At 37.9% G+C, this 16,363-nt stretch overlaps 2 protein-coding genes and 1 long non-coding RNA gene across 7 annotated transcripts in view; 1 reads left to right on the top strand and 2 right to left on the bottom strand.

Moving 5' to 3' along the window:
• Positions 1-1,314, bottom strand: part of ostf1 (osteoclast stimulating factor 1) — a 50,525-nt gene extending 49,211 nt beyond the window's left edge. Inside the window, exon 1 of the mRNA XM_019365607.2 lies at positions 1,243-1,314. Coding sequence (XP_019221152.1) covers positions 1,243-1,288 — 46 coding nt within the window. The 5' untranslated portion in view covers positions 1,289-1,314. The remainder of the gene's footprint in view (positions 1-1,242) is intronic.
• LOC100710498 (nicotinamide riboside kinase 1) lies at positions 741-15,673 on the top strand. Of its 5 annotated transcripts, XM_025897140.1 has the most exons (14): positions 741-936; positions 3,274-3,364; positions 3,445-3,493; positions 4,336-4,504; positions 4,943-5,014; positions 5,141-5,247; positions 5,416-5,499; positions 7,585-7,750; positions 7,839-8,107; positions 8,973-9,148; positions 9,296-9,410; positions 9,780-9,830; positions 9,927-10,011; positions 10,443-10,525. In XM_025897140.1, exons 1-8 carry the CDS (start codon positions 908-910, stop codon positions 7,725-7,727), a joined length of 744 nt encoding a protein of 247 aa, XP_025752925.1. In that variant the 5' UTR covers positions 741-907; the 3' UTR covers positions 7,728-7,750; positions 7,839-8,107; positions 8,973-9,148; positions 9,296-9,410; positions 9,780-9,830; positions 9,927-10,011; positions 10,443-10,525. The 5 variants fall into 5 exon arrangements, with proteins under 5 accessions (XP_025752925.1, XP_025752924.1, XP_003446145.1 ...); XM_025897139.1 differs by having other exon boundaries at positions 7,585-8,107; XM_019365605.2 differs by lacking the exons at positions 741-936; positions 3,274-3,364; positions 3,445-3,493; ... (3 more) ...; positions 5,416-5,499; positions 7,585-7,750 and adding exons at positions 8,275-8,398; positions 11,820-11,926; positions 12,306-12,399; positions 12,487-12,624; positions 14,881-15,673 and having other exon boundaries at positions 7,965-8,107; positions 10,443-10,581.
• LOC109204544 (uncharacterized) lies at positions 3,622-7,943 on the bottom strand. Its single transcript, XR_002064038.2, has 4 exons — positions 7,802-7,943; positions 7,551-7,703; positions 5,120-5,204; positions 3,622-4,498 (listed from the first exon to the last, which is right to left on the bottom strand). It is a non-coding gene; the product is annotated as an uncharacterized LOC109204544 (long non-coding RNA).
• Positions 15,674-16,363: the final 690 nt, after the last annotated feature.

The following is a 16,363-nucleotide window of genomic DNA, read 5'->3' as shown; positions in this document are numbered from 1 at the left end:
GTGAGCGGTGTTTGTTTTTACCATAGTTCATGGTGGAGAATGGCTGCTCTTCTGAGTTTTGCTCTCTGTAGCCGTATGAATGGCAAACTACAGTGATTAGCAGCGGCATAGGCACACATAAAATTTCTTCTGAAATTTTCGCTTTCTAGTTATTATTATTATTCTCCAGTTTCCGCCTGAAATTTTGCAGCGAATCTCGCCTCGCAGTTTTGAGACAAGCTTCATATATGTTACCTCATTTTGTGCGGCCGGATCTGGAATGGTGTGCTATGACTTTTGGTGTTTATGAATTTTATAGTTTTTTAAATATTAATATTTTAGTGAAAATTTTCCCGCGCTCCTCTGCCAAACAGTTTTGACATTAGGGTTACATATGTTAGATCATTTTGTGCGGCTGGAGCTGGACTATTATGTTATGACTTTTGGTGTTTATAACTTTTATAGTTTTTTAAATATTAATATTTTAGTGCAAATTTAGGCCAATTCATCTTTTGGCGCCAAATAAACAGACTTCATTTGTGGTGTCTTGGCTCTCTCTAGTTTTTATTGTTATTTCATAACTGTACATGTTTAGATTTAAGTTGTAACACTTTGAACCAATTTTTTTGGCAAATAAATATTTGAGTACGAACATATAAGGATAAAATGTAATAAATGATTAAAGAAGAGAAAACAACATGAATAAAAAACAAAACAAAACATTTTTTCCTCAATGGGCAGGTCTTGAGTGACGTAGAGGCTCCAACGGCAAGTCATAAGCGTCCACCGGCAGAATAGCATGTGGGAGGACTGTTGCAGGACTAGCTACAAGCGTAGTGTATACATTTGCACGTGACTCCTTAATTACGTTAGTATTACAAGTTCTATAAATCGGTAGCTTTGCAGCGAGCAGACGCAGACAACTGGAATGAAGACACTAATTGTAGGAATTGGTGGGTAAGTGATTAAACACACTAAAACGATTTTGAACTTTTTGCAAAACACCAATTTTACAGCCTACTTCTCTTTGGGTCATTTTGGGGCATAGCCTGGGAGGACATTTTCCATGCTCGAGTTTTATTAATTTAATTTTTATACAACAAATGGCATAAAGTCAAACACAAGCTAGCCTCAGACAATTTATCACACAAGATAATTTCAGATTGTGAAATCCTTTTTGGCAATTGCTCATATAAGTAGAAAGTACAGGCAGATAAGAAAGGGAACAAAATATATTAGTTTATTAAATGTTAAATTACTCACCAGTGCTGTTTAGCATGCATGTATCAGAGAGCAGCAGGGGGCACATGTGTCAGTAAGCCACTGCATATGGCAGTGAAGTCGAAACACTGATAAGAGTTGTTTACTCTTTAGAGATGTGAGCCCCAATCTCCCTGGGTTTTTTTTTTTTTTTTACTTAAATTGAACCTAAATACAACAGATAATTGCATTGATTCTCCTAATATTACTCTAATGTTATGTGTTTAATGATGATCAATGCAAACCTTGTCTGCAAATGCTTATTTTAAATATTCAAAAAAAAAGTTTGCGAACCATGTTTGGAATATCTGCGTCCACAGTAGAAGGTGCAGTTTTAAGATAACCCTTCCTCTGAAAATGGTACATAGGCTGATGGAAGGATGAAAGAAGGGGCACTGAACTTTGCACTGCCTATTTATTACCAACAGCATGCAGGAATTCTTTACTTATCTGCATTTTAAAGTTTTCTAGTTAAACCTCAGACCACACCCAAAACTGCGGATGGGTGTAGTTTGATATGGGGGAACTGCTGGAGTGGCTGTACCCCTAACTACATGCAAATTTTAGGCTGATATACAAATAGCTGAGAGTGTTATAAAAACATGTCAACTGGTACTATTTTAACAACTTTAAAAAAAAAAAAAGTTTCTTAAAGAATTTAAACCATTTCATATTTTGCATTTGACAACACATTTTCCAGATAAAAAATAAACAGAGCCAGCTAGAGCCTAACTGATGCTGATAGCACCATAATAATCAGTTATTCTTTTTTAATTTTACATTAATAAAAAATAATGAGTAACATTTGCAATGAGGATACCTTAACCCTTTAAAGTCTGTACCGTGAAATAATTGCTAGATAATTAAAAATGTCATTTAAAAATGTATTGTGCAATTTTTCTCAGGTCTGCTGTAGCAGACAGTGTAGAGTGAAGGGAGTGTGGGCCCAAAAGCAGACAATGGAGACGGAGCGAGGAGTTGAACAAAGGCCTAAGAACTAGAAGTCACTAATATACAACCAGAAACTAACCCAGGACCATGACATTTATTTAGGTTTTTTGAGGGGGGAAAATTGCACTGATGTTGATGTAGAAGTCTCAAAAACTCGCAAAAAACATATGTATGAAATATAGTACACTAGGCACTAAGGGGTTAAATTTGTTTTTTAAATATTTGTGACCATGATACATATTGATTGGTGCATATTACAACCAGGAGTGATAGTAGTTACTGCTAGTTGGACATGGCTGCCCCTTCCTGATCCTGGTTCTGCTGGAGGTTGCTTCCTGTTAAAAGGGAGTTTTTCCTTCCCGCTGTCTCCAAGTGCTTCGTTGTCTGATTGTTTTTCTCTTTATTATTGTAGAGTCTTTACCTTACAATATAAATCGACTTGAGGTGTTGTTATGTTGTTATGATTTGACTATGACTATGGTCAAAAACCTGCTGCCAAAGGAGTGGGCAGATCTTGAAATGAACTTTGAGGCAAGCCTGTGAAGCTTGATCATGTCCACATGCATAAATGCAATGAGTTGCTGCCATGTGATCGGGCGATTAGATATTAACAAGCAGTTAAGGAGGTGTACCTAATAAAGTGACCAGTGAGTGTATATACACAAAAGGCTGATTAGACAAAGGTGAAAGTAGGAAGAGGGCAGGAAACCTGTCATATGTGATGACAAGGTGCAGGTGGAATAAGAGATGGGAAAGGCAAATAAAACAAAGTGGAAGACAATAAAGAGACAAAACAGAGGGAGAGAAAAAAAAAGGAGCATCAGAATAATTAAAAAACGTTTTCAGTTATTTATTCATGAACATATGGATGGCAAGAAACCTCTTTTTCAGTCGCAGTAATTTCAGTAATGGAAGTAAACACTGGCTGAGCAGGAGATTTTACAGATAAACATTTCTGTATTGACTGTGAGAGAGTTTAGTTAAATGAAAGAGGCGAACGTTAAAAAATATCAAGGCTATTTTTGTAGATTTACTGTTAAAAGTACATGGTCATTAGTTAATGTGTGTTCTTTTTTTCTTTAGGATGACCAATGGAGGAAAAACTACACTTGCCACAAGTCTGCAAGAGCAAATACCCAACAGCTGCATCATTGCACAGGATTCATATTTTAAGGTAGACTGTGAGGCTGTGTTTAAGTCATACTGCTAATTTTCCAGCCTTGGTGCAAGCATCACATATGCTTCTCTCTTTAGGATGACTCTGAGGTGCCGGTGGACAGCAATGGGTTCAAGCAATATGACAGTAAGGACAATTTGGTTTACACTGTATTACGATGCATTAGATAAGAATTATCTAGGACTGATTATTGGGAACACCTGTGGTGATAAGAGCTAGAAATAGGTTGTTTTTTCTCATAGACCTCTATACAATTAGACTTCTTTGTGCAGCAAGAAAAACCGCCCCCTACTGGTCAGTAGAAAGGTTGCAGGTTTTAGGGCATTTGTCCTTCAGCTTCACATTTCAGACTTGGTGGCTACGTTCATCTTTGATATCCAGACTTATGATCACAAGAGAATATGTTGTTCATCTGTCCATCTGAAAATATGACCTGTGGTATTTTTTTTATACGAGTTCCCAATTAAAAACTTCTCCAGTTTGCTAAAAGTCTGAAAGTGTTAATATGCACCACTATTAAGGTCAATAACTGGGAAAAATAGTGTAAGGACATTAAGAAGTCTTTAATACATCATTTTTAGCCCTTCACATGTTTTAAAATTACATAAAAATGTATATAAAATATAGAAATGTGGTTGGTTGACTACAATAACATTTCTAAGCATTTTTAAAAAGAAATGCAGGGTATTGTAATGTATTGTAATGTGGGGTAGTACTGATTTTTTTTTTTCCATTCATTGCAATCAAATTAAAATGAAATGGTAAAAATGTTTTCCAGAACTCAAGGTGACACCTTAACAATCACTAGTTTTGTCAATCAACAGTCTGAAAGATATAAAAATGCCATGATGGCAGAAAATAAAGGAGAAGTATCCAAACAATAGTTTGCTGACTGTAATATTCATTCGGTTATTTAATTTTTTTCATTTTAAATGTGAAAGAAAATCATGCTCACTGGTCTATTTAAGTCCTCGAGGCTCTGCACATGCAGATGATGATGAGGGACGTTGACTCCTGGCGAAGAGATCCCGAGTCGTTTTTCAGACAGCAAGGCCTGGAGAGCCAGCTTATACCACCATCAGTCGATAAGGAGGTGTTCGTGCTCATAGTGGAAGGCTTCCTCATTTTCAACTACAGGTACACAAAGAAGAAATTATATAAAAGGACATCATGTGTGTTTCAGTTATAACTTTAGCAAATTAAATCCTAAGAATTAGAGGACTTTATATTTTGGAAAGTAACTAAATACTTTGTTTATTAATACTGGAATTTGCTGTTTATGTCAGTTTTTATGAAATTGTATTTTTTTTTTTAAATCACTTGGGGCAATTATTGAGCCTTGCGTCAAATGTTAGGCAAAGATACAGCATTCATTAACGTATTATTGTTTCTAGAAAAAAAACTGAAAGATATAAATAGAAATAATAATTTATACTGAAGAATTTGTGAATTGTGTTTATCTGATGGAGATAGTGTGGTGTAAAGCGCTTTGGGGTCCTTAGGGACTAAGTAAAGTGCTATACAAATGCAGGCCATTTACCATTTCTACTGGTTTATTATGTTTTACCCTTCCAGGCCTCTGGATGAATTGTTTGACAAAAAATATTTCATGGAAATACCTTATGATGCCTGCAAGAGGAGACGAAGGTATTTATTTGATTATTGACTATTTATATAAAGTTTTTGACATTATCTGTGCACTTTTTTTCTGTTATATCGCTTAATGCAAAACAAGAAAGTAACTGTGTCTACCTTCTGTGCTGTCTTCAACAGTTTAAGAGTGTACACACCTCCTGATCCTCCTGGCTACTTCGACGGATACGTGTGGCCAATGTACCTGAAAAACCGAGAAGAGATCGAGAGCGACACATCGGAATTTGGTAAAAATGCATGTGCTGTTGAGGATGTTGAGGAGATTAATGTGTGATGATTAGAACAAAATATTATAAAACAAAACAAAACAAAACAAACAAACTGCACTATCACTGAATTATAAAATAAATGACACTGATGTGTTTTTTTTAATGTGACATTTATTTTTTTCCCAGTATTTCTGGATGGTTTGAAGCCAAAAGAAGAGCTGCTGGCAGCTGTGTATAAAGATATTTGTCAGGAAATACAAAGACTCAGAGGTAAGTCTGCTTAATATTGCTTTTGCTATTTTGTTTGAAATATATTATCTACTTTAAAACTAATTACTATGTTTTATTTGTGATTATACAATAATCATTATATAAAGCGCCTTGAGGCGACTTTTGTTGTGATTTGGCGCTATATAAATAAAATTGAATTGAAAAAATTGAATTGAATTGAATACTGTATACTATAAGAAAATCATCTGATCACAAAAATCAGTGTCAGGTATGCATGATTGTTCCTGATCCTGAAAAACAAGTTTTCCAGACTTTTTTAGTTAAATAATTTTAAAATTATTAGTTAAATAATTTTAGTTTTAAATCGTTTCTAAGATTAAGAATCGTATGAAGTGCTTTCTGTATAAGCCAGCAAAAACACGAGAACCTAGGAGTGCCAACTCACTATTTGAATAATAAATAAATATTTATTATTTGAGTTTAAATATATACCATTTTGTCTATTTTCTTTTCAGAGAAAAACTGAAATGACCAGAGTATTATTTATTTGCCGTTTGAAGATGAAGATCACTGCTCCTATGGACGTTAGGAGTCACTCTCAATTAGACTAATGTGTGACTGAAAGGACCAAATTAAGCTGTGCGAATATCCTGGAATAATATCTGAAGTTATCTGCCTGGAGAGTGAAGCAAATGCCTTTACCATAAATGTACAGTATTTTGAAAAGACAAACACTCTGGGACATATAAATGTGATGTTTGAGGACTTGCAGTTTACTAATCCAATAATCGTATCAGTATGTGTAAGCTTAAGTTTGGTTTTAACTCCATTTTCTTACTTGATCTCTGCATCCTGTGAGAAAAGTTTGTTTTTTTCTAATATGCTCTGTAAAATAAATTGCTAAGTGTGCATCCATTAAAGCAACTTAACAGAAACACTAAATGTTATCCGATGTCTGTGTATCATTCATCGCAATTCATTATTATCTGACGACTGAACTGAATATACTGGAGACAGATTAACCTTCCTCTTGTGTAGGGGTCAGCACCGACTTGTGTTTAGGTTTTAAATGCATAACAGGGCCTTTTAAGTTTGTATTTAAATTTAGATTCTGCTCTGCTAAAGGCAGAGGACACAAAACAGAAATACGGATTAGCCGGTTTCTTTAGAGGACAATGATATGAGGTCTTATGAGGCGGTCGTGGGGACTGAAGCTGCTCTTGCTGTAACACACAAATTCAAAAGCGGTACCATCTCTTGGAGTCCAGTACCTTGTGGCTTATATGGCAGGGCAACTGCTGCAAATGTCATCAAAATGACCCCTGGGATTGCAAGGTTTGCTGTGACAAGAATAAGTGACACCAAAACATGTTTTGATCTGGTTATGCCATTGTCACTAAAGAGAGTTGTCATTGGTGTGACAAATCTTGAAAAAAAAAAAAAGTCCATGGTGACATTTGGAATGACACCGATGAGGAATACCTGAGGAATACCTTCCCTTCAGACCTTTTGAATGATATGAAGAGTCTTCAGATTTGACAACAGATACTAGAGCAAAATCTGACAAGCTTGCTCCCTTCAGGGGTGACTCGTTGACATGACTACCAGGCAACACAATATTATGTTTGACAATTTCTTTATCTTCTATGACCTTAGAAAAGAACTTCTCAGGAGGAGGAAAGTATTACCTTACATATATACCTTACTATTACTTTTAGTAACAGTAAGATAACTTGGCAAGCTTTTTTTAGAAAAAAAATGTCTTGATGTTCAATTTACTTTTTTGGTGGGTTCAGCTTTTATTTACATTTTATAGCATCCTGACTTTTTTTTCATGGTTTACTTCTATTTTTTCTTTATAATTATTTGTTAACCTCTGTTCTTAGCCTCAGGTGGAATAGCTGGGCCAGCACCTCCCCTCTGATCCGCCCCTGGGTGGAGCCTTCTGGCTCATGTTGTCGTTCCCTCAGCTGTTTTTTATGGTGTAATAAAGAGCTAGGCTGTTGGGTGCCACAGTTCTATGCCAGACTGTCCTTGTCAACATGGTGACCGTCAGGCCTCCTTGGTTTTGAGTAATGTCCTGCACTTACCTTGTGTAACCTGTATTTTCTGCTCCTCCTCTAGCTGCCAGGAAACCTTTGAACTCCAAGTCAAACACTCCTGTGGACTGTGAGCACTTCCAGGCAGTTTTTCCTTCTTTACTACTTGCAAGTGGAATGACTTACCAGGTCTCCGCCTGCCTCCTGTTGACCAAGTACTCCTCTTGAGCTCCCCCATGCCATCTTTTTATGTTAGACTGCTACAATCAATTCCAAATACAGCAATACTCATTCCCACTTACCTGGTACTCCACTAATAGTCACTCTCCTGTCTGACAGAGCTCCCAGTAGCATGCCTGTTCACTCAGTTAAGCAACTAATCACTCACAAGAACCTGCTTTTTCATTTTCCAATGAAGACGTGCAAACGTCTGTTTGACTCTGCTCACGGAGTCCAGTATATACCAAACTATGCCTTTTTTGGAGTTGGGATTGTACTTTTGCCCATTTGGCAGAAAGCCCTGGATGCAAACAAAACTCCATGAGTGGAAAGGCTGCTCAAATGGTGCACAGTTGTTTTGGTGACTCAAATCCTTCCTATTGATTCAGGTAAGTCATTTAAAATATAAAAGTAAAGCATTAAGTGACATTTTACATAAACATTATGTATGGTATTTAAATCCATGTTAAGCTTCAGTGGTTACAATAACATCTTATTGTTGCATAACGTGTGTTTGCCCAAACCGAATGTTGAATTTTTCCATTTACACAAGCAGCCTTCATGTCAGCGTTTCCTTATGCCTGCAAGAATTTGGGCGGGCTGTATTAGAAACACTTGGAGCACCAATTGCTTTTTTACCCTCTTCCTAAACCATAAGCCATCTGTCTGCATAATTTAAGGTACGAATGTGTGTTCATCAGTGGTTGAAGTTAAAAAAACACGTGTTACACAATCTGTGAATCAACTGTATCGGTTACAAAATCAGTTGCTTTTGCCACTTTTAACATAAAGCATTAGAAAAGTTGCGACAGTCATGCATGGGGATTGTTATTTTGGTCACTTATGAGGAACTTGTATTTAAACAGCACTATTGCAAAAATACGCCTGCAACACCTTTAAACCTTTTAAATAGGAACCACGCTTTAACTTTGGAACAGAGACTTGTCTGACAGCAGTTTTTATCCACACATGAACCTGCAGCTGGCCGCTATAGTGGTCACATGACCTCTACTATAAACCTCAGCACAAACCAATGAGGCTACGTAGTTTCCAAAGAACTCAATGATCAAAATTTTTGCCAAAAACTCCGCGCTGTCAGCAAAATCTTTGTTTACCTCAGCAGTCATGTTGCTTGACCGGCATGTGCGGTACAGGAGTTGTCACATGTCAATCTGGGCATTCCTCACTTCCCTGAACTGACTATATCCTGTTCTAACACGCCTTATATAAGTCTGCTCCTTTCATTATCCACAGCTCTGACAGCTTTGTAAAAAAAAGACTACTCTGCTGAACTAAGCTGGTGACCAAAAACATGTTTAACACAGGAGTTTCGACCTATCTGTGCTTGTTTTTTGCCTGCTGCTTCTGCTGCAGCAGAGCTATGCCGACTAAACTCAGCAACGAGGCTGTGAATGACAGATCTGTGATAGGTGAGTAAAATACACCGTCAGGACTTTATATTTGGTATTTCACTCAGAGAGATACTTGTCTTTAGAAAACAGAGCGAATCACTGCATTTCTGTAGCTGAGCCACTGTTGACTGTTCAATCAGAGCTGCTGTGATTTTTGTTCCACAGGTGTTTTAACTCAGGTTGTTACAGATGAAATTATGAAACCATTTGGGAGGACTTACATACCTTCCTCTTATGTGAAATACATTGAGTCTGGGGGCAGCAGAGTGATGCCTATAAGGTGAGTCATTTAAGAGTAAAGATGAGCTTTTAAAGAAGTCTGTTCTGTTGGCTCCAATGAAAAGGAAAGAACTGGGTGTGTTTAGAGATCATTATGCCTATTAAACCTCACTCAAAACAACAGTCTCTGTAAATCTGCATAATAAAAACAGAGAGAGCGCTTCTTTGAGCAGACTTATTTTGAGTCATTGGAGCTTGGTGATTTTGCATCTGTATTCAACATTAGGTGAATGTTAACTCGCCTAATATTTCTATTGTTGCTGACATTTTGTGGGAAAAGAAGAAGTTGACCCCTGTGTGAGCTCACCATTGTGTAGTCTGAACAATGGAAAATAGTAAAACACTCATTGTTTTTTGTTTCCCTGCACAGATTAACTCTGACTACATCTGAATATGAGAACATTTTCAGGAAGATAAACGGGTGAGCTACTGTATATTAATTTAATTGTGTTGGTAACTGTAATTTGTGTCCAAATAGATTACACTAAGTTTTATTTGCCATGTGATGTCGGTTCAGGTTGATTTTCATCGGGGGAGCTGCAGATTTGGAGACTTCAGACTTTGCCCGGGTGGCGAAGATTTTTTACAGGCTCGCTCTGGCGGTTAGTACAGAACATCATTCTCTGTTTATTGTTTTCTGCTCATTTGTGCAGAAATGAACTCCTCTTAGGGAAAGATCTTGTACCTGTCCTGAAGGTTTCCAATGCTTAATAGCAAAGAAAAATAAGAGCTTCTTATTGAACATTTGAACAATTACACTTGGCATTTTGAAATTCTGCTCTACAAAATTAACATTAACTTCAATCAATTATTAATAGTTTGAAGTTAATCTTTGCACTGAGAACATTGTTTAAGATCCAGACTAGTTTGTTGTTAATATGACATACACTTGCCCTACATCTGCTGGACATTTAGGCTACTGTTGATTTTGCAAAAAAAATTTGCAAAATGTTGTCCGTTAGTGTAAATTTTCGTTTTGGTTTCCTAATGTTGGTGCAGAAAAATTACATTTCCAACTTCCTGTGACTTTCAGGCTAATGATGCCGGGGACTACTTCCCAATTTGGGGCACATGCATGGGAATGCAGCTACTCACTGTGCTGGTGGCTGGTGAAAATCTCCTGACAAAAACCCCAGCTGAGAACTTAGCATTGCCCCTCAACTTAACCACAGGTTCGTGCTTGGTTGCTGTCTTTATGTGAATCTGTGTTATGTTTTTTTGTTTTGTTTTTTTTAACTCTTTGAATTAACAGGAGGAATGTGTTTTAATTTATATATATATATATATATATATATATATATATATATATTTACACAAAAACTGGAACTTTTTTTTTTTCAGTGGTTAGAAATTTTTTGCAAAAGAGTGCCTGAACAAAACACTTGGTGTCAGTAGAGGCAAGTTACAAATCTGGGGGAGTTTTGGCCCCAACTTTAAATGCTCTTTCTGCATATATTTCATAAATAAGGGAAAAAGGCCTCCAACATAATCAGTTGTAATTCTTTGACCCTAACTTTACTCTTACCCTAAGAAGCTCCTCTTGAGCCTCTCTGTTCTTACCTGAATGGTGTAGAACCTTCTGCCTGATTGCAGAAGCTGAAACAGTTTATTGTTGGCGTCTGAAGTATAGAGGGAGTAGAGCAGTGGCGAGAGTACACAGCCCTGTGGCGCTCCTGTGTTGATGGTGATGCTGTCGGAGATGCACCTACCCACCCTCACCACCTGAGTTCTGCCAGTGAGGAAGTCCAACACCCATGCACACAGACGGCTGTTGAGTCCTAGATCCCTCAGCTTTGTGAACAGTCTGCTGGGCACTATTGTGTTAAATGCTGAACTGTAATCAACAAACAGCAGTCTCACATTACCCTGTTTCTTGTGCACGTGGCTAAGGGTGGTGTGCAGGACATGGGCGATGGCGTCCTCCGTGGATCTGTTGAGTCAGTAGGCGAACTGGAGCGGATCTGTGGTGTTTGGGATGGAGGAGAAGATGATGCTTTTCAACAGCCTCTCGAACACCTTAATAACCACCGAAGTCAGTGCAACTGGCCGGTAGTTATTCAGGCATGAGGGCTTGTTGTTCTTGGGCACAGGGATGATGGTGGATCTCTTGAAGCATTAAATTGTTAAATTATTAAATTGTTCTCCAAAGCCTTGTCAATTAGAGAACAAATAAAATAATCAAACTGAGATGCATCAAAAAATATTCACATTTCTTCCCCCAAAAACTCTATTTTTGCCTTTCTTCAGAGTGAGGTTAGATATATCAGCTATGATTTCTGAAGACCTCTGAACAGTTAAATTGCCTAGATTCTCTTATCCTAAACTGATATATCTATTCAGAAAGGCATGAGTGATTTTTGTTCAATTTTATAAGTGGACTTAATCAAATACCCTTTTGTGTTGCGTGCAGAGGCGCAGTCCAGCCGGATGTTCAATAGTTTCCCAGATGAGCTCATCAATGCTTTGACCCAGGAACCTCTGACTGGCAATTTTCACCACTATGGAATTACAGTAAAGGTACAGCATAAGCCTTCTTCTGACCAGTGTCACCAAACAGAAAGTTTGAATTCTGCTGTTAGGTTTTGAATAGTTGTTTGGAGAAATAAAATCCCAGCCAATGATCACAGTTAGGAACCTTCGACTCAGCAGGGGTTTAACAGATATACTATACAGATATGTCTTTTAATCTGCATTCAGAATGAATTTGTTTGCCATGAAAAGAGTTGTCGGCCCTTCAGTGGACATTAAACAAAGCATTACTAGAAATGAAGCCCAAAAGCGAATTCTTCTAATAAATCCAAACAGTTCTGAGTATTGCATACAAGAAGGAGAGTTAAAATAATAAAAAATAGAGACACTTAAATGATAACTGCTAATATGACGAATGTTCTCACAGGACTTCCAGGAAAATGAGATGCTACAGAGTTTCTTCACCATCCTGTCAACAAACATCGCTAAGAACGGAGCTCACTTTGTCTCAACTTTCGAAGGTTACAAGGTTTATTTTTTACTTGGGAAGCTGAAGGATTTCCATGAAACAGCACTGTACCAAGAGATATATTGTTTTGTTATTACAGGTAAAAGATATCCTTTTTATGGAGTTCAGTGGCACCCGGAGGTGAATCGTTTTCAGTGGTACAGAAAGGCGAATTTCCCTCACTCCCGTCACGCCGTGCAGTTATCGTCGGAGCTAGCTGAATTTTTTGTCAATGAAGGTAACATGACAAGCGTGCATTATCAAAAAACATACACTGCTCAACAAAATTAAAGGAACGCTTTTTAATCAGAGTATCAACCCAATGAAACTGGGATATTAATCTAGTCAATTAAGTAGCAGAGGGGGTTGTTAATTAGTTTTCAGTTGCATTGGTGTTACATGAAATCAACAACAGATGCACTAGTTTTTCTAAACAGGGTCAATGTCACTACTAGCAGCATAAGGTGATACATGGACCCTGCATAGGTTGCACAGGTAGTCCAACACCTCCAGGATGACACATCAGTGTGTACAATGATCAGAAGGAGTTGGACAGAGCTATAGAAGGTCCTAACCCATCACCAGGGCTGGTATCTGCTCCTTTTTGAAACGAGGAACAGGATGAGCACTGCTGGAGTCCTACAAAATCACTTCCAGCAGGCCACTAGTATGACTGTCTGACCAAACAATTAGAAACTGACCGTAGCAAGAGGGCTTGCCGTGCTCTAGTGAGCCCTGTGCCCAATCCTGAAAATACATAATCATTTATGAAATTATTGGATGCGATAGTAATTTCACTTGTATAACCAAAAACACAGAGGAAAAAATAAGTGATAATAAAAAACTTCTTTGTAGTGAAGTGAAACTGAGTGCTGAAGACAATGAAGACTGTCTAATGTGGCCAGTAGCTGTCTGTTTCCTGTGTGTTTTTTAATCTTTTATTTTTATTTATTGTATTGCTTCCTTTGTGGTGACCGCTATTTCCTGGTGAAACCAACTTAACTAATCAGCATCACTGATGCAAACCTTATATAAAACAGCGTGCTATCTTCTCATGAACTGCTTTCAGAACTGTGGGTCTATTTATCTCCCTGTTTTGATCAGTTTCACTTGCAGACATGTAAAAAAAAAAAACAACTTTTCACAGGACTCCATGCAGTACTGTGTAAACTAGTAGCTTGCAGAACCACTTTTAGTGGTAATAGCTTAAGTAATCCTTTTGTGTGACTTTATCGGTCTGTCACGTCACTGTGGAGGAATTTGGGCCCTCTGTTCTTTACAGAATTGCTTCAGTTCATTCAGGATTGCAGGCAATTGTTTATGCAGGGCTCCTTTAGGTTACCGTGACAGCATTTTACTAAGGTTGAGGTCTGGAATTTGGGCCGTTGCAACACCTTGATTCTTTACTTTTTCTTTTTTTAGCCAGCAGGTTTGCTGCTGTGTTTGGGATTGTTGTCCGAACGATTTTGGATCAAGCACGTGAAGATTACACTATGAATTTAGACGCTTTCGATTAAATTAAGTAAAAAGGCTACACAGGCCCCACTGTGCACTGCAACAGGAACGGGAAGTGATACTACTTACCGCAGAGCGGGCTAACACCCAGTGAGATGCAGTAATGGAGCATCACTAGTATTTGGAGTTCATGGTTAACTCGGTGACTGCAAGGCATGCAGGTCCTGTGGCTGGAAAAAGAGCACAAATCATTACCCTCCACCATTGTGCTTGGCAGCTGGTGTGAGGGGTTTGTGCTCATTTGCATTTGCTTGGTTTTCTCCAAACATGGCACTGAGCATAATGCCCAAACATCTCCACTTTGGTCTTGGCTTTCCAAAGAACTTTGTTCCAGAAATCTTGCAGTTTGTTCAGATGCAACTTTGCAAACCTAAACTGTGCTGCAGTGTTCTTTTTAGGAAAAATGTCGCTTTGTCTTGGCAGCCCTTCCAAACAAGCTATATTTGTATCCATCAGTATACTCTCATGAATTGTAGCATTTAACATGGTTACTAAAGCCTGAGTCCAAGATGTCTTGTTTTGGCTCTTATTTGTTCTGTTTCTTTAAATTTCTGAGTATTGCACTTGAAGTGAATTTGCTGGGATGTCCTATTCTGGGAAAACTATGACACACACCTAAACGCTCCAGACTTGCAAACTGTCATAATTTCTGCTTGTATAGGAGGGGACTATAAAATCGTTACTTGCTGTTGATTATTTTATCAAGTGAGTTTGATTAATTGCTATTAAACGGGTAAAGTATACTTAGTTTTTCAAGGGATTTTGACATGACCGTAGATCTAAAACTAAATGTTCAAAACTCCATCAGTCCATGATAAACAGCTGAAATGTACACAGGATTCGTACATGAAGCACATAAGAGCAGAACAGACCAGAACCAGCAAATAACAAATATTACCATTAAAGTTCATATATGCCGTTTAAGCTATTTTATTCTAACGTAACCTAACCACATGTATGGCTGCTCTGCTTTGTTTAGCAAGGAGAAGTTTACATCACTTTGACAGTCCTGCAGAAGAGGAATCATCACTGATTTACAACTACTCACCTGTCTATGTTGCAAACATCACAACATATGAGCAGATCTACTTCTTCTGAGCTACTCTTGCAGCTGAATGGATCTCTGCACGTGCAAATGTTTATATGCTCTAGTGTCTGTAGGACGCTGGCAAGTATGCTGGTTTTAATCACAGATAATCAAAAGTGTTGTTTAAACCTTTGTCCTGATTCAGTGTGTTTGTATTTCACTAAGGAAGTATTTTTGCTAGCAATTATGGCATTACCTACGCAGAACTATTACTTATATTACTTTAATGGGAAAAACAACACATTAATGTGCTCGTTTGTAAAAGTGAAGTGAGACTATCAACCCTGTAAATGTGAATGTGTTTGAAGTAGAACATCTGGATAGATTTTAGGACAACTGGGTCTTTTGTACTTGGTCATTTAATAAACAAATTTTTTTTTTTTTTTTTTTTTTGAAGCCAAGTTAAAATAAGTTTTGCACAAACAGCTCCCCTCTGAGTGAAAAATATCTTCCAGTTCTACTTAATAATTAAGCGATCAATTTCATATGACAAACCTGGGTATCATAAATGTGTTACCTCTTTTGCTCTTCAGCATAGGAGGTAACACATTTATGTGTGTAATGCAAAAAACAGGAAATAAAAGCTCTCAAACATCTTCAGCGCACAGAAAAACAAATTAATTAGCCTTGCTGTTCTAGTACCTTTGGGGGGCACTGTGAGTCTATTAAAGACATGTGACATTCAGAGCTCTGTGTGTGTGCTTTAATATACAGGTTATTATGCCACACTGGTGATTGGCAGTGTTGCCAACTCCTCAGTAAGGAAAATCGCTATTGGCTGTCCTTTGCATAATTGGTCACGCTAATGTAATTGTAACATACGTTGTTGGAGAGAGAAATAACATCGTGGAAGAGACAAAGTGAGTAAAAAAACGTCCTAAATGCAGTCAGAATTTATTTAGAACTACAAATTAAATTTCTTTTAGTAATTGTTTTTTAATGTCACAATTCAAACCCTGCTCCTTTATCCGGGCTTGGACCGGCAAAAGTGACCCGAAATTGGCACTCATCTGGTGGAGTTACTTTGTGTGTGTGTGAGTGTGTGTTTATAAGTAGTTTTAAACCTTGTGATCCACAAAACAGCATAACAGTAAAAGAAGAACTGACTGCGTTACAGTCAGTGCGGGAGCAGCGGCTTCGCTCATGCGCGATTCATTTGCCGTTTGGACGCATAGGTGTGAACGTCTCCTGCCCTGATAGCAGCTGGGGGAGGACTATCCTCCGCCTGTGAGTGCTTTGGCACGGGTGAGGTGCCCATGGCAGCACCGCTGCTTGTTGACAGTAAGAGCGACACGCGTTCTCACGTCAAAAAGTCGTCATAAATAAGTCTCCAATAATACCAGAAAAAGTCGCCAGATTTGTCGCTAGTCGCTTT

The sequence above is a fragment of the Oreochromis niloticus genome, linkage group LG12 (genome assembly GCF_001858045.2).
Source record: "Oreochromis niloticus isolate F11D_XX linkage group LG12, O_niloticus_UMD_NMBU, whole genome shotgun sequence".
NCBI lineage: Eukaryota > Metazoa > Chordata > Actinopteri > Cichliformes > Cichlidae > Oreochromis > Oreochromis niloticus.
The sequence above is the reverse complement of the archived record's forward strand: the minus strand, read 5'-3'. Positions and strand labels throughout refer to the sequence as shown.